The following is a 13,026-nucleotide window of genomic DNA, read 5'->3' on the forward strand; positions in this document are numbered from 1 at the left end:
CTAAAGGAGGATGTGGAGCAGACTGATTGGAAACAGGCAGCAAGAACAAGCAGGGATATGAGGGCATTGTAAACATATTTGAAGACAGCCTTGTTTTGTTCGGGCAGTCTTTTCTCAGTCACACTTGTGGATTCAGCCTCATTTGCTGTCTGGGAGCTCAGAGAACTTCAGTGTGCACAGGACCAAGTGTCCCCCAGACACCTCTACAAAGAGGTCTGTCTACTCTGTGCAGGAGCTCAGGTAACTGTGGTTGGACAGTGAAAGTTCTCATCAGTTTTAGGAGGGTCTCATTTCATTCCTGTCAGGCAACACCCTCTCTGCTGTAAAGCATTACAGAAGGAATAAAGTCCAGCCTAAAATCCAGTCTGATAATCATGCTCAGTTATGAACACAACACACACTTCCTGCTACTGGGAGCAAACAACCTCAGCCAAGCCAAGTCATGCTCAAGAACAAAGTGCACTGGAGACACTAGAATAAAGCCTAAACCAGCCATTTTTGTGCAGGAGCAGTTGCCCCAAACCATGGGTAGGCATCAAAGGTTCCCCACACAGGGAAATGCATAACACGGATCCCTCTCTACCAGAGAGCCTGGGCAACAGACAGCAAAATGTGCCCAAGGAGGGCACAGATTTCCCAACGAATGTGGCAAGGGGACTGAAAGAGCAGATAACTGTCCGAGTTACTAGAGAGCCGCCCAGTGCCTCCGCTCTTTGTTTTTACAAACAAACAGGAAATTAAATCCCCGAGCAAACAAAAATCTCCAAGCAGGCTGGGAAGAAAGGCGGTGGAGCGGTGGCACAAATGCCATGCTGCAGCAGCCCCTTACTGAGTTAACTGGGATCTCAGGAAGGGGAAAAGAAACAGAGTCCCCAAAAAGGGCAGTGCTGCTTGTGGGGCTGCTTGGCACCAGTAGGGAGGGAGCGGTGGCCTTATCCACGAAGTGCATGGGGCAAAGGGTATCCTTGCTCTCCCTCTCCCGACCCAGGCCGTGAGCAGGGCAGGATCGCAGGAGCACAGGCAGGCCCACTGTTGCCGTGCTGCCCGTGGAAGGGCCGGGGACACGAGTGGGCGCACCCGGCAGTGCATGGAAGGGGCATGAGTGGCCGCTGTGCCTGGGGGGTGCGCAGCCCAGCAGGCAGCCCCCGGCGGGGGCTGTGTTTGGGGACAGGGGCAGCAGCGGCTCCCACGCGTGTGCGGTGGCTCTGTGCGCACGGTGTGAGCAGAGGGGCCACAGGCGACCCCCGCGCTGCGGGAGCGGACACGAGGGGACCCCACCCCCGCGAGGCGGGGCCGGACCGAGTGACCGAGCAGTGCCCCAGCCCCACGCTGCCCAAGGGCCGTTCCGGGGCTCCGGCGGACACTCCCAGCCGGGCGAGCCCGCCCTCCCCGCACCGGGGCTTTCCCGGGCCACGTGTGCGCGGCGCCGGCGGCCCCGGGAGGGAAGAAGGGAGGGAGGCGACGAGGGCAGCGCCGTCCTCCGCTGGGCCCCGCTCGGCTGAGGCGCTCCTCCGCGCCCCGGGGCCGGCGGCCCCGCTCTCCTCCCTCTCTCCCGCCCGGGGGGAAGGGGCCGGGCCGGGCCGGACCCCGCGCCGCCCCCGCTACCTGCGGGCGGGGGCGGGCCTGGGAAAGTTTGTCTCTGTGGTTGGCTGCGCCGCGCGGCGCGGCCGGTCGGGGCGGGCGGGCGGCTCCGTGCGCTCGCAGGGCAGCGAGCGGCCGGCCGAGGAGCGCTGCTGCCGCCGGTCCCCCTCGGGCCAGCCCAGCCTGCGTGCCCGCGGTCCCGCTCGCGTAGGGAGAGGCGCCGCGCAGCCCTGCCGGCATGGGGCACCGCGGGGAGAGGGCGTCCTGCCTGCGCCTCCTCCTCCTCGTCCTGCTGCTGCTCGGTGAGCCCGGGGGTGCGCGGCCGGGGGCGGCGGGGAGGGCGGCCGGGGGTGCTCAGCCACCTTGCCCGCAGGTAGCGCGGCAGGGCCGGGAGGGAGCTGCCCGCCGGGCCGTGCCCGCCTGGGGCGCGGCGGAGCCCGGCCGGGCGCTGCCCTGCGCGGGGCCGGGCTGTGCCGCCTGCCCGCGGGGTGCGCCGGCCGCGGGCCGAATCAGCCGGCGCAGCCCCCCGGCCCCCGCTGCCCCCTCCGGGGGATCGCTGCCGGGTTTTCCCCCGAAACTTCAGGGGGCCTCCTCGGAGCGGGGGTGGCTCCCCGCCGAGAGGGGCTCCCGCAGGCTGCCGGGGTCCGCGGAACGTGGCGGTGGAGCCGTAGTTGCTCGTGAAGGAGCCGGTGCGTGGGCTGTGGTCGCGGTGAGGTGAGAGCGCTCCTTCGCTCTGAAATCTCACCTGGCGGAGATGAAGGCGCTCGTTGAGGCGGGGACCCTCCTCCTGCCTGTCCCCCGAGGGGCTGCGAGAGGGGCCCCGCGCCCTTCTCGGGTTCGCCGGGCACACGGGGTGCCGGGGGAGCGGCGCTTCCCCTGCGCCCTCCCCGCCGGGCTCCTGGGGTTTGCTGCCTCTGCCGGGAAGTTCTCCCGCTAGGAGATAGCGTGTAGGTGATGGTTTATGCCGTGTTCAGGTAATTGTGTAGCTGTCGTTAGCGTGACATGTGGCATTGTTCCTTACTGGTGTCAGTGCCAGCCAGGCAGCGTGCAGGAATAAAGACAAGCGAGCGCTACACAAAAGGGTGGGTGGTGGGTTGTCGTGGGGTTTTTTACTTTTGTTTTTTTCCTTTTTTCTCTAGCCTTGTACTTGTAGCATTGTTGCTAACCCTATTGCAGAAGTAGCAGTAAGTAGAGCACCAGGAGACTGTTCGGGTAAGGTAGTTCTGTGTTAGTAGTATTTAAGTGGCTTTGTGTGGGCTCTGGGCAGCCAGAGGGACCTCAGGTGCTGGTGAGCAAGTTACTCACCACAAGTCCTACAAGTTACTCTATGTCGTTCGTGACTCAGAGCACTTGATTAATTGCAGGTAGTAAGTGGGAGCATTTTCCAGATTTCAGGTGGAAGGAGTAACTAAACAGTACCCCAGCCCCACACTGCCAACATTCTTCTTCAAACAAAACTCTATTCGCTGACTTAGTTTGTGCTTGCACTTTTGACTTTGCTGTGACTTTTGTTTTAATTAAGTCTGCCAGAGCACTTTCTTCATTTTTTGGCTGTTGAATCTTCCATAACCAGGTCTGCAGACCTGAGAGTTGCAGTTGAAAAGTCAGCTCCCTAAACCTGGGCTTGTCCTAGTCTCTTTCCTGAGGCTGCTTGTAGGCAATTGGGGCAGAGGGTTTTCTGTCTGCAAGATCCTACCAGACAAAGGTGTCCACTGTGCTTTCTCTTACTTGCAGCTGAGGTTAGTCATCTCGTTTATCTTTACAATATTGGCATTCTGCCAGCTGGGGAAACAGTCAAGAGCTGGAGAGCTCACCTTCAGTGTTTTTGTTTAGAAACAGAAAGGGAATAAGATTTTTCAAGAGAATGGTTTAGTAGGACAAGCAGAAAATCAAGACTCTTAGATGCTCAAGGTCATGCAGCAAAAAGTAAAAACTATTAAGAATGACGCACAACTGGAAAGTTGTTTCCTTCTTCATTCAAGATGAAATAATTAGAAGAACTTAAAGTGTGCATGCAGAGATACATGGCCATTGTTCATGATCTGGTTTGTCTAGATGTTCTGAGCTGTCTCTTGGGGATTTTTTTTTGTAATTGGAATGGTGCTTTTAAAATTCAAAGTGCTTTTGTGTGCAGAAAAATCTCTGAACTTTAGTCATACTTGTGGTGTGTGTTGTAGTGTGCCTATCTTCTGATACCATTACTTGGTCACTTCTATGAAATATTCCAAAGGTTAAGAGGTTTGGAAAGTAGTCTTTTTCTCACTCTGGATGGAAGAAGTGTGCTTCTGTGAGCCTTTTCTAGCAGCTCTTTAATGGAGAGGAGGTTTGGGGCTTTTGCTGCAAGTGTTGAGGAATTCTTGTATGAGGGAGGTGGAGGGAAGGAGCTGAAGCATAGACAAGCTTATCCCTTGTGAGTACTTAGACTTGACTGTTTTCTTCAGATATTTACAAAATAATCCAGCAAAAGGATGCAAATCGCTGAAGTATTTGGCTGTGACAAATGAGAATGTTTTATCATCCTTTCTTCTTGATCCAGTACAGTTATAATCTGTTTGGTAAGGAGATTGTGGATCCTGATACTAAGGCTTGATCTACTCTCTCTTTTCTTCCCTCCTCTGGTGTGGCTACATCCTGAGAAGGGAGGGCACTATGAAAGCGTTTTCCTCTGTCTGTTTCATGTGTGATTTCACTCTGCAGCCAATCTACCTAACCAACCTGTGAAATGCTCTGGAAACCAAAACATCTCTTAGGACAAGACAGCCAAAAACCAAACCAAGTATCTGATTGTTTCCAGGGCTCAGACTGTAAAGTAAACAATAAGCATTCCACCTCCTGGGCTTTTTTCCCTGGCTCTTGTTTGAGGTTCAAGGTAATAATTTCAGTGGATCGGAAAAAAAAAGGTTTTTGTTTAAATGCTATGGGCGTGAGGAGAGCATGTACTCAGCAGATCCTGGGGGAAAACCGCTGATAATGGGTTTCCCAGAGATTGCCTTTTTCTTACTCACCCTTTAGACCTGTGTGGCACTCACTGTCTGCTATGATGAAAGTCAGTTCCAGCATGCCAGAACCCCAGGATGTGTGTTTAGATGAATGGACTTGTTTCCTGCATCTCGTGTCTGAAATTATTTTTGTTTTTTTTCCTCAGAAGCTACAACAATTAGTCATTTGAATCAAGGTTTAATTCAAGCTCTGCAATAGAAGGCTTTTGGTAATTAGTGTAAGTTATTGTGATCATGCACTTCAAGGAAAAGCATGCTTTAATCTTTTCCTGCATTTGCAGCTAAAGTGGAAGCGTTAGAAAATGGGAGAGCCTCAAGGTTTAGGGCAGGGAGGCGATGTAAGGATGATTCCCCACGGAGTGTTCAAGGTATGTTAGAGTGGAATCTGCTCCCTGCTCCCTTGCTGGTGCCTGCTCACCTGCGGGTGAGCCCAGGGCTGGCCCTGTGGCCTTTGCCTGCCTGTTCTTGGAAGGAGGCAGGCTCAGATCCTCACTGGTACTCAGGGAAGGCTGACAGCTAGACCTGCCTATCTCTTGCGACTTAGGAGGTGGCTCAAAAGGCTTCCAAAGGGGAACTGCAGACTGCTAAGACACTAGGAGCACGTAGTGAGCGTTGGAACTGGGTTGGTGAGGCGCTGAAGGGCAGGTGGTGTTGCTGAGGAGGAAGCGCTTTCCCTGTGGCTTTGTCATGCTGATGCATTTTCTTGGTGTGTAGGCTGCGGGAACATGTGGGAATCGAAGGGCGAGCAGTGTAGTGAGTGTTTGTTCCTTTACATCCTGTGCTCTTTAGGGTTGGCAGATGATAGCTTAGTCGCCTTCTCTGGCTCTCTTGCATCTTTGTAGGTGCCTGTCTGGGGCTGCTTTTTAGGGAGTCTGGGTGCTTTTTCTGAAATTCTTCGACCTTGTTCCCCAGGTTTCTCAATGGCTACATTTCAACATAGCAACAGCTTGCTCTCTTTAGGTAGCCTCTGTTGTATTTGGCTCTAATCCCTGAACTGAGGTATAAACCTGCCTGAATAAGATTTGAAGTAAGCAGTAGGGGTCATTTAAAAATGCAGCCACATGCTTGATTAGAGTGGAATGTGCTTAAGAAATAATGTATATCCATCCATCTAGTTGTATAAACAAACATTCAGGGACATTTGATATTTCAGCTTTCACATCTAATGTATTCATGGGTTGATTTGTTTCTGTGTGGTTGTTTCTTGTTTTGGGTTGGGTTTTTTTTTCCAATCTCCATAATCCTTGTCAAACACTAACCTGCAAAACAGAAATGTATATTTTTTTTAGTAGGGAAATGAGTATATATCTCAGTAAGGTATTTTTAGAAAGTGAGCATTTCAGTTGTCTGGTTTTAAATGCCTTTCAGTGATGTATTTTATGGCGTGTGAAGTTCTTTGTTTTAGAAGGAAGGGAAAGGGGACACATTGTCTGAAAATGCGAGTTCTTTCAGACTATGTATGGAAGTCAATCCATTGAAAGCTAAGTTGGAAAGAACTTGAGGAAAACATTACTAACGTGAGCTGGGTCAAACTAGGGGTTATGTCAGTGTCTATAAAAGTCTTCAGTACTTTCAAAAGAAAGATATTAGATAGAGTATAAAGTCAGACTGTATATTGCAATGCAAATAAAAATATCTGTTTAATACTTTGGTTTTGATTTTTATTGGAGATGTTACTAGGCCCCTGATATTTGTTCTGCTCTCTCAGATCTCTGATAGTAAGCGATAAAGTCTGTTTTATAGAGACCTGTGAGGTGAAAATTGTCTAGGCATACCAACGTTTCCATTTCTGTCCAAGAATAATAAGCAGTTTCGTGCATGACCCCAGTTCCTAACCTGCTCAAGGTACCTCAAAACTGGATCTAACAAAGCAGGGAGAGACTGTGACATAAGCAGGTTTGAAGTTGTTAAAATTTTCTCTTCTAAAGAAGAAATAAGCTTATATCAGGGATATGGTGTCTGTGGGGAATTATAAGAGTGAATTGGGCTGTGAGCTGTAAAACCTGCCTGCAGAGGCACATGGCAGCACACAGAGGCTTGTCTCCACTAGACCCTGGGGGAGGAGGTGTCACAGGGCAGACCCCTATGGAGAGGAGCCTGCCAGGAGCTGACAGACGAGTGAAGGACATTGAGAAAGTGTGTTGCTGATGTGGCAACACGAGATAGGTCACGACATACAAGGAAACACTGTGCCTTGGAAAAGTATATAAGAGCAACTCACTCCTTTGAATAAACGATTCAGATTCCCTGCTGGTCTGGGTCCATCATTCAATCGCTGACAAATGGTGCCCCGTGTGAGTAGTTTATTATACGCCTATCTGCGCGTCCGTCGCTGAGCCCCATGGGACTTGAAGTGCTGCTGCAAGAAGCAGGAGTGCTGGCCAGCGATAATCCCTACAAGTTGTAGGTGAGCCATGGGGGACTTAGGGGATGGAGTATCCCAGGAACAGAACGTCCCAGAGATGTTAAAACAGATTTTAAAGAAACACGGCGGCAAAATTAAGTCTACGGATTTGAACACACTCTTGTTCTGGGCAAGAAACTGTGGCTCAACTTTAGATAGGACCAATACTTTTGATCCTCTGAGATGGGACGCTTTAGAAGACGTGTTGTGGGACCCGAGTTGTGCAAGGCGCTCACAGCGCAGGTGGCACCCAGAGACCAAAGAAAGACAGATGCTTGTGCCACCGCAGCAGCTGTGCTGAGCCCTTCTGCGCCACCAGTGAGTGACCATAAGTCTGTTGGGGCTGTGGGAAGAGAGCCAGAAGATGGCCCCTCGTCCCCCGAACCGTTTGACCCTGGAGGGAAGCTGGACCGTACCGTAGAAAGGCTCGCGCCACGCGGCGCTGGGTCGCGGCGAGTGGCTGGAGTCGGGGAGTCCCGTCCTTGTAGCGTGTTCCCCCTCAGAAAAGGGGGGAGATGCAGAAATGGGGTGTGGCCCCTGTGAAAGACTGTCAAGAAGTTTACATGTTCTTAATTTTTCAGTGGCATTCAGAATGATATTAGTAAAGTTTTTAAGCAATTTTATAAGTATTTTAGAGAAGCCCTCTCAGTCAAGGCTTAAGGCTCTGGCCAAGCCCTAGCCCTGGCTGACTGGAAGTTATACCATCAGACCCAGGTGTTTCTGCCCTAAAAGTGTAATCAAGTCATTTTGACTTGGTAATTTGATCTTAAAAAAGCTGGACCCTCTTTCAAAGTAAACTTGAAAGTCCTGCCTAGGAAAGACTCTCCAAGTCTTCACTGTGAAACAGGACCTTCCAGCAGCTGCAGACTCTGAGTGATGGTAAAAGCTTTAGACAACTTTACATTGTTTCTCAAAGTTTTATCTGTTTGATAGCTACCATAACTCTTAATTGTATAAAACAGAAAAGGGGGAATTATGGGGATTTATAAGGTAGAGTTGGGTTGTGAGCTGTAAAACCTGCCTGCAGAGGCACATGGCAGTACAAAGGAGCGCATGGTGGCACACAGAGAGGCTTGTCTCCACTGGACTCTGGGGGAAGAGGTGTCACAGGGCAGACCCCTATGGAGAGGAGCCTGGCTGGAGCTGAGGGACGGGTGAAGAATGAGTGACCACCCCATCGAAGGACATTTAGGAAGTGCATTGCTGCTGTGGCAACATGGGATAGGTCACGCCATAGAAGGAAGTGCTGTGCCTTAGAGAAGTGTGTAAAAGCAACTCCCTGCTTTGAATAAACGATTCGGATTCCCTGCTGGTCTGGGTCCGTCATTCAATCACCGACAGTATCTATATACTTGTATCAATGGTTCTCAGGTTTTCCTTTCTGGTTTTTTTTTTTTTTTTTTATCAGTTGATTCTCTGTAGACCCTAAAATTTCAATTATCTTTGAATAAGAAGACTTGAATATCTACTGAGAAGAGGCTTTAAAAATAATGAGAAACTTTTAATACACCTTGTGTTTTTCAAGGGGCAAAGGTATAAAGTCAGTTTCAGACCAAACTGCTTTTGGATAAACTGGCAAATAGCTGCTAAGGTGCCAAAAGTCTTGAATAATGTCTTTCCAGATAATCAGCATATGTAAAATAGGGTAAGAAGCAAGACAGAAATTAAGGAACTTAAAGTTTCTTAGGTTTTTTGAATTTCATATCAGAAACTGGCTTATTCGTTTACATGTAAGCTTTTATAACTGTAAAGCATAACTGTTTCCTTCTCAATGAAGTCTGAGACAGAAAAAAGGATGGTCTTTTTTTTTTTTTTTTTTTTTGGTGCCTTCCAGAGTTGAAAGTGGTTTCAAAGCCGGGTTACCAGTGGAAACTGTTACCAGCTTTGACTACCGAGTTTAAAGTGAGCTAGGTAGAAGGTAGAGCCTGTTTTGCCAAATGCCTTTGTTGAGTCTTGGAAAAGTTACAAAGCAATATGGTGGTGCTTGTAGATTTGAGTCGATGTAATGGCCGTGGGGACTGCTTGAAACTGGCACTGGAGTGCTGCAGTTGGTACTCATTTTCATTACACTGGAGGAGGCAAGTTGTGGGGAAAGAGGGGCTGAAGAAGCAGCCTGGGGAACACTGTCTGTTATAGGCAGCAGTGGCAAAATACTGCTGCAGAAATATGAAGAATTGCTGAAGCAAGCCGAAGTATTTGACTGGTGATAATCTCCACGGCCAGATGGAATTTGCGTGGATGCTCTAAAGGATCTGAACTGTTAGCTGAGCTATGGGAAGAAGAGGTAAGAAAGGCAGAGAATCCTGGACAGGATTTCCTTTAGAAAAGAATCTGAGGGTGGTTTTTAGAATTAATTGACTTGTGAACTTCAGGAATGAGAACTAATTAAAGACTGGAGCTCCCAGGCAATCTGTCACAGCTGCCAATAAGCAGGGCTGGCAGCAATGCCTGTAGCATATCTGCTTGTTACTGTTTGTTATGAGTGCCATCTCTTAAATTGTTTATTATTCTGCAAGACTTCAGGCATTCATGCTGAAATTTTCTGGGCTGGATGTCTCCCACAGGTTGGCTTTTTTTTCCCCCAGAAAATACTGCTCCCCTCAACTACCTCTTTCCTTAAAGAGCTGCAGTACTTCCGGTAGTTACACTTGGGGAGGCAGCAGGGGGAATTTTTTTTTCTTTTTTGATTCTTGCAGGTTCTAGTCATTTCTTCCTTGTCACTCTTGAACCAATAATAATCTCAGCTGCCAAGTTTAGAAGTTCTAGCACAACCATGGTTTAGAACAAGAACTGGAAATTTGGCTGAAGTGTTAACTCTGCATCAAGAATGTGGCTTTTGCTGTTCTTAGGAAAATGTCCAAATTTGGCCACATTATAAGACTTGGAAAAGCGTCAGTTTGTAAAAGCTTAATAGGGAATTAGTCTCAGGTCCCTAGAGAAAGCATTCTGTCATTGCTTGTAAGGTGTCAAAGGATTACAACTGCAGCTGGAGGTGGAGAAACAGAACCCTCCTTTTAATTCCAGTTTCAGACTTCTGAAAGTGTGTGTGAAGTCCTTTTTTTTTTTTTTTTCTTCCCCCCTTCTGTTCTTTTTTTCTCTCCTTTTGCCAAATTGGCCAGTGCTGGAGTGATGCACTGGTCTGTGTGGATCACTGATCAGAGCTGCTGTGAGAGTCTGCTGCTTGTAGCACACAAAGTATATATATCATCTTTCTTAAATGTAGTCTGGAAAAAAAAATCAATGTAAACTTTGTGTTGCTTTTAACTTTTGTTCTCTGGCTTCAGTTCTTCTCTCAGGGTTTTTTCCCAGATATCCATCACCATTCTTTACTTCACACTGGCTGTAAAACAACTCCTGCTGTTGTAGCTGCTCTTATTCCACTCTTTCTGTTTAACAGGCTTGATTAGTCTGGACTTGCCTTTCTGCCTTTCTTAAAGACATGGTTTAACTGTGCTGCTCAGTGCTTGCTTCACGACTGCAATTTGTGTGCTTTCATGCTCTTTGAGTCACTTTCTTCTTGCCATATCAGTAGCCTTTAAAAAGAGTTTGGTGGAACCATTGCTGGGGGGTCGTGTTGGTTAGCAAGAGTCCAGTTCCGACAAAAGCTGGCTCCGCTTAGGTTTGCCAGTCTTAAAAAGAATAATTGCCAATGTAAAGGACTTTGTTTCCGTGCATGTTCCACTGCTGGCTCCAAGTGCAGAGATTTAGCGTCGTGTTTCATCGGCCTTTGAATGCAGTGTGGCTGTGGGGAATCTCTGAGCAGGCTGTAATGCATTGTTCTCCTACAGGCATTAAAATGATTGTTGCAAGAGAGCTCTGCCAGCTCCTTATTGATGTGTGCAGTTTCATCTATTGACACGCTACCCTTCATTATTGCACAGTGGATCCTGTGGCAGTGGAATTCGCTATTAAATATGCCCCGCAAAAGAGAATTGGCAGAGGCTGCTTTAAAAGCAGTGTGACCCCTGCATTTGCAAAGAATAGCTTCTAAATATGAAACAGATGCTGAGCTAATAGAGGATGCTTCCTAGATTTTCAGGGTACCAAACATACTCATTTTGAGCAAAAATTCAGAGTTTGCTTGATTTGTGAATGGTAATTTAAGTTTCAATACCCTTTTTCCCCCTCAGAAACACATGTATAATCAGTGCATGTATTTGTGCTTGAATGCAGCCAGTAATACTGAGGTGAAAATAGGCAATTATTTGTTAATGGAAACTGTTCGAATAAGCAGTGAGGTGTTAGTCTTTCTGTCTGCACTCTAATCCTCTTCCAAGTACTAGAGGGTGGGAGAAGTGATGTATTTTCCTTTGCCACAGACTGTTTTGTGTTTTCAGAGCACCATCCCGTAATATTTACCCAGATAACATCCACCTTCCCCCAAAAGAAGTGTTATGTTCTTCAGAAGCCCAGCTCTGTGTAAAGAGCCTTCATGGGGTATGTGCAGTGTTCCTGTTCACATCCAGTTCATAGGGAGGTTTAAATTAATGCAGAGTAAGAAGTGTATCTCATCAGCCTTGTTTCTGTTTGATCTCAGGATTTGGTTCTGGACAAGGCATGCTGTACCTTTTGGCATGCAAGGCTTAAGTGCTTGGAGCCTTAAGTGGCCTCATCAGTGAGAAAATAAAGAGCATGACAACTCATTGGAGGTGGGAAGTAACACGAGGCTGGGTCTTCCCTGTCTTACCACAAAACAGGGTTGAATGGTCACTAAAGCTATTGACTGAGCCCTGTCTGCTGGCAACTGTATTGATAGGCACCTGTCAATAATCGCAAAGCTGATGACATCCCTAGGTCTGTGGCTTTATCTATTAAAAAAAAAAAAGTTGAGAAAATAGCATATGTATACCCAGGGGTCTGGGCACAGAAGTATGGCTGTTGCTTGAAATTAAAAGTGGGAGAAGGAAAGGGAGAAGAGAAAACTGGAGCAGGGCATGCTTTCCACAGAGAAAGGAAAGTGGGTGAATAGCTTGTTTTAAAATGGAAGAATTAGTTAATTGTATGTCTGCCTGAGATGGTGGTGCTGGGGCAGTTACCACCACAAAACAGCCTTGGTAAAAAACTGCAGGTTTCTCAAAGCTCTGCAGTTGAATCTTGAAATACCATAGTTTTCTAGGCAAAGTTTTCTGCTCACCACTGGCAGGTAAATGGAATATCTAATTGTAGACTCCTGCAGAGTTTAAAACGAGGACTGAAGTGTGATGCATGTGGCTGCAGGGTATGCTGTGGCATTTGAGTTGTTGCTGGTGTCTGCCTTTTAATTCTGAAAGGGAGGGTTGAGGGGGAGGCTGCAGCGCTGTGAATAGAGCTACTGGGTGGGGATGTCCTTCCGAAATAGCCGAAGAACAAACGAGACTTCTCATGGTACCCTTGTTCCTGCTTAGGACCAGAGGCCACAGGGCGTGTGCCTGTTCCGTACTTTGCTTTATAAACCTTTAAGGATCAGCAGAGATAGGCCAAAACTACTTAGAAAGTAGCTGTTAAAAGTACTTTGAAGCATTTTTCACTGGCCCTCCTCTTGATGTGAGCCATCAGCTTTTAGTTTGTATGTATATAGAGAGGTTTTTCTCCCTGTCTGATGCTGTAGAGAGACACTTAAACCTCTTTGTGCATCTGGGCAAGGGCAGTAACCTACAGGTGGATGCAGAGCTCAAACTTGTAAGGTGGGTCCTTTCCTTGCTTTAACAATTCCTACCCAGAATAGGAAATGAGTCCCCTTACCCAGACTTTGATGGAACATGCATTTGTCATCAAAGTGATGTGCTGGCTCTCTTCTCCTTCTGTATTTTCTTTTTTTTTTGGTTGCACTTCTGGTATTGGTGCATGGGGGTGACAACACGCTTTGCATATGTGGGTTTGGCCCCAGTCCAGCGTGAGTTCTGCTCTCACGTGAATGCAGTCTGGGCTCAGCACTAATCCTCCAGTGTCAGGGTTGCCTTGTTGCTGTGGGATCTTGACTGCAGTCCAAAACAGGGCTTTGGTCAGGTGACTGTCATCAGTACACAGATGTTTCTTGGAATTAAAACTCTACAACTGAGGTTG

The 13,026-nt window shown here is 48.1% G+C and overlaps 1 protein-coding gene across 1 annotated transcript in view; it reads left to right on the top strand.

Moving 5' to 3' along the window:
* The first annotated feature begins 1,726 nt into the window (after positions 1-1,726).
* The window catches only part of PTGFRN (prostaglandin F2 receptor inhibitor), a 67,167-nt gene continuing 55,867 nt past the window's right edge, over positions 1,727-13,026 (top strand). The window contains exon 1 of the mRNA XM_032096434.1: positions 1,727-1,883. Coding sequence (XP_031952325.1) covers positions 1,820-1,883 — 64 coding nt within the window. The 5' untranslated portion in view covers positions 1,727-1,819. The remainder of the gene's footprint in view (positions 1,884-13,026) is intronic.

This window comes from Corvus moneduloides, chromosome 2, assembly GCF_009650955.1.
Source record: "Corvus moneduloides isolate bCorMon1 chromosome 2, bCorMon1.pri, whole genome shotgun sequence".
Classification (NCBI taxonomy): Eukaryota; Metazoa; Chordata; class Aves; order Passeriformes; family Corvidae; genus Corvus; species Corvus moneduloides.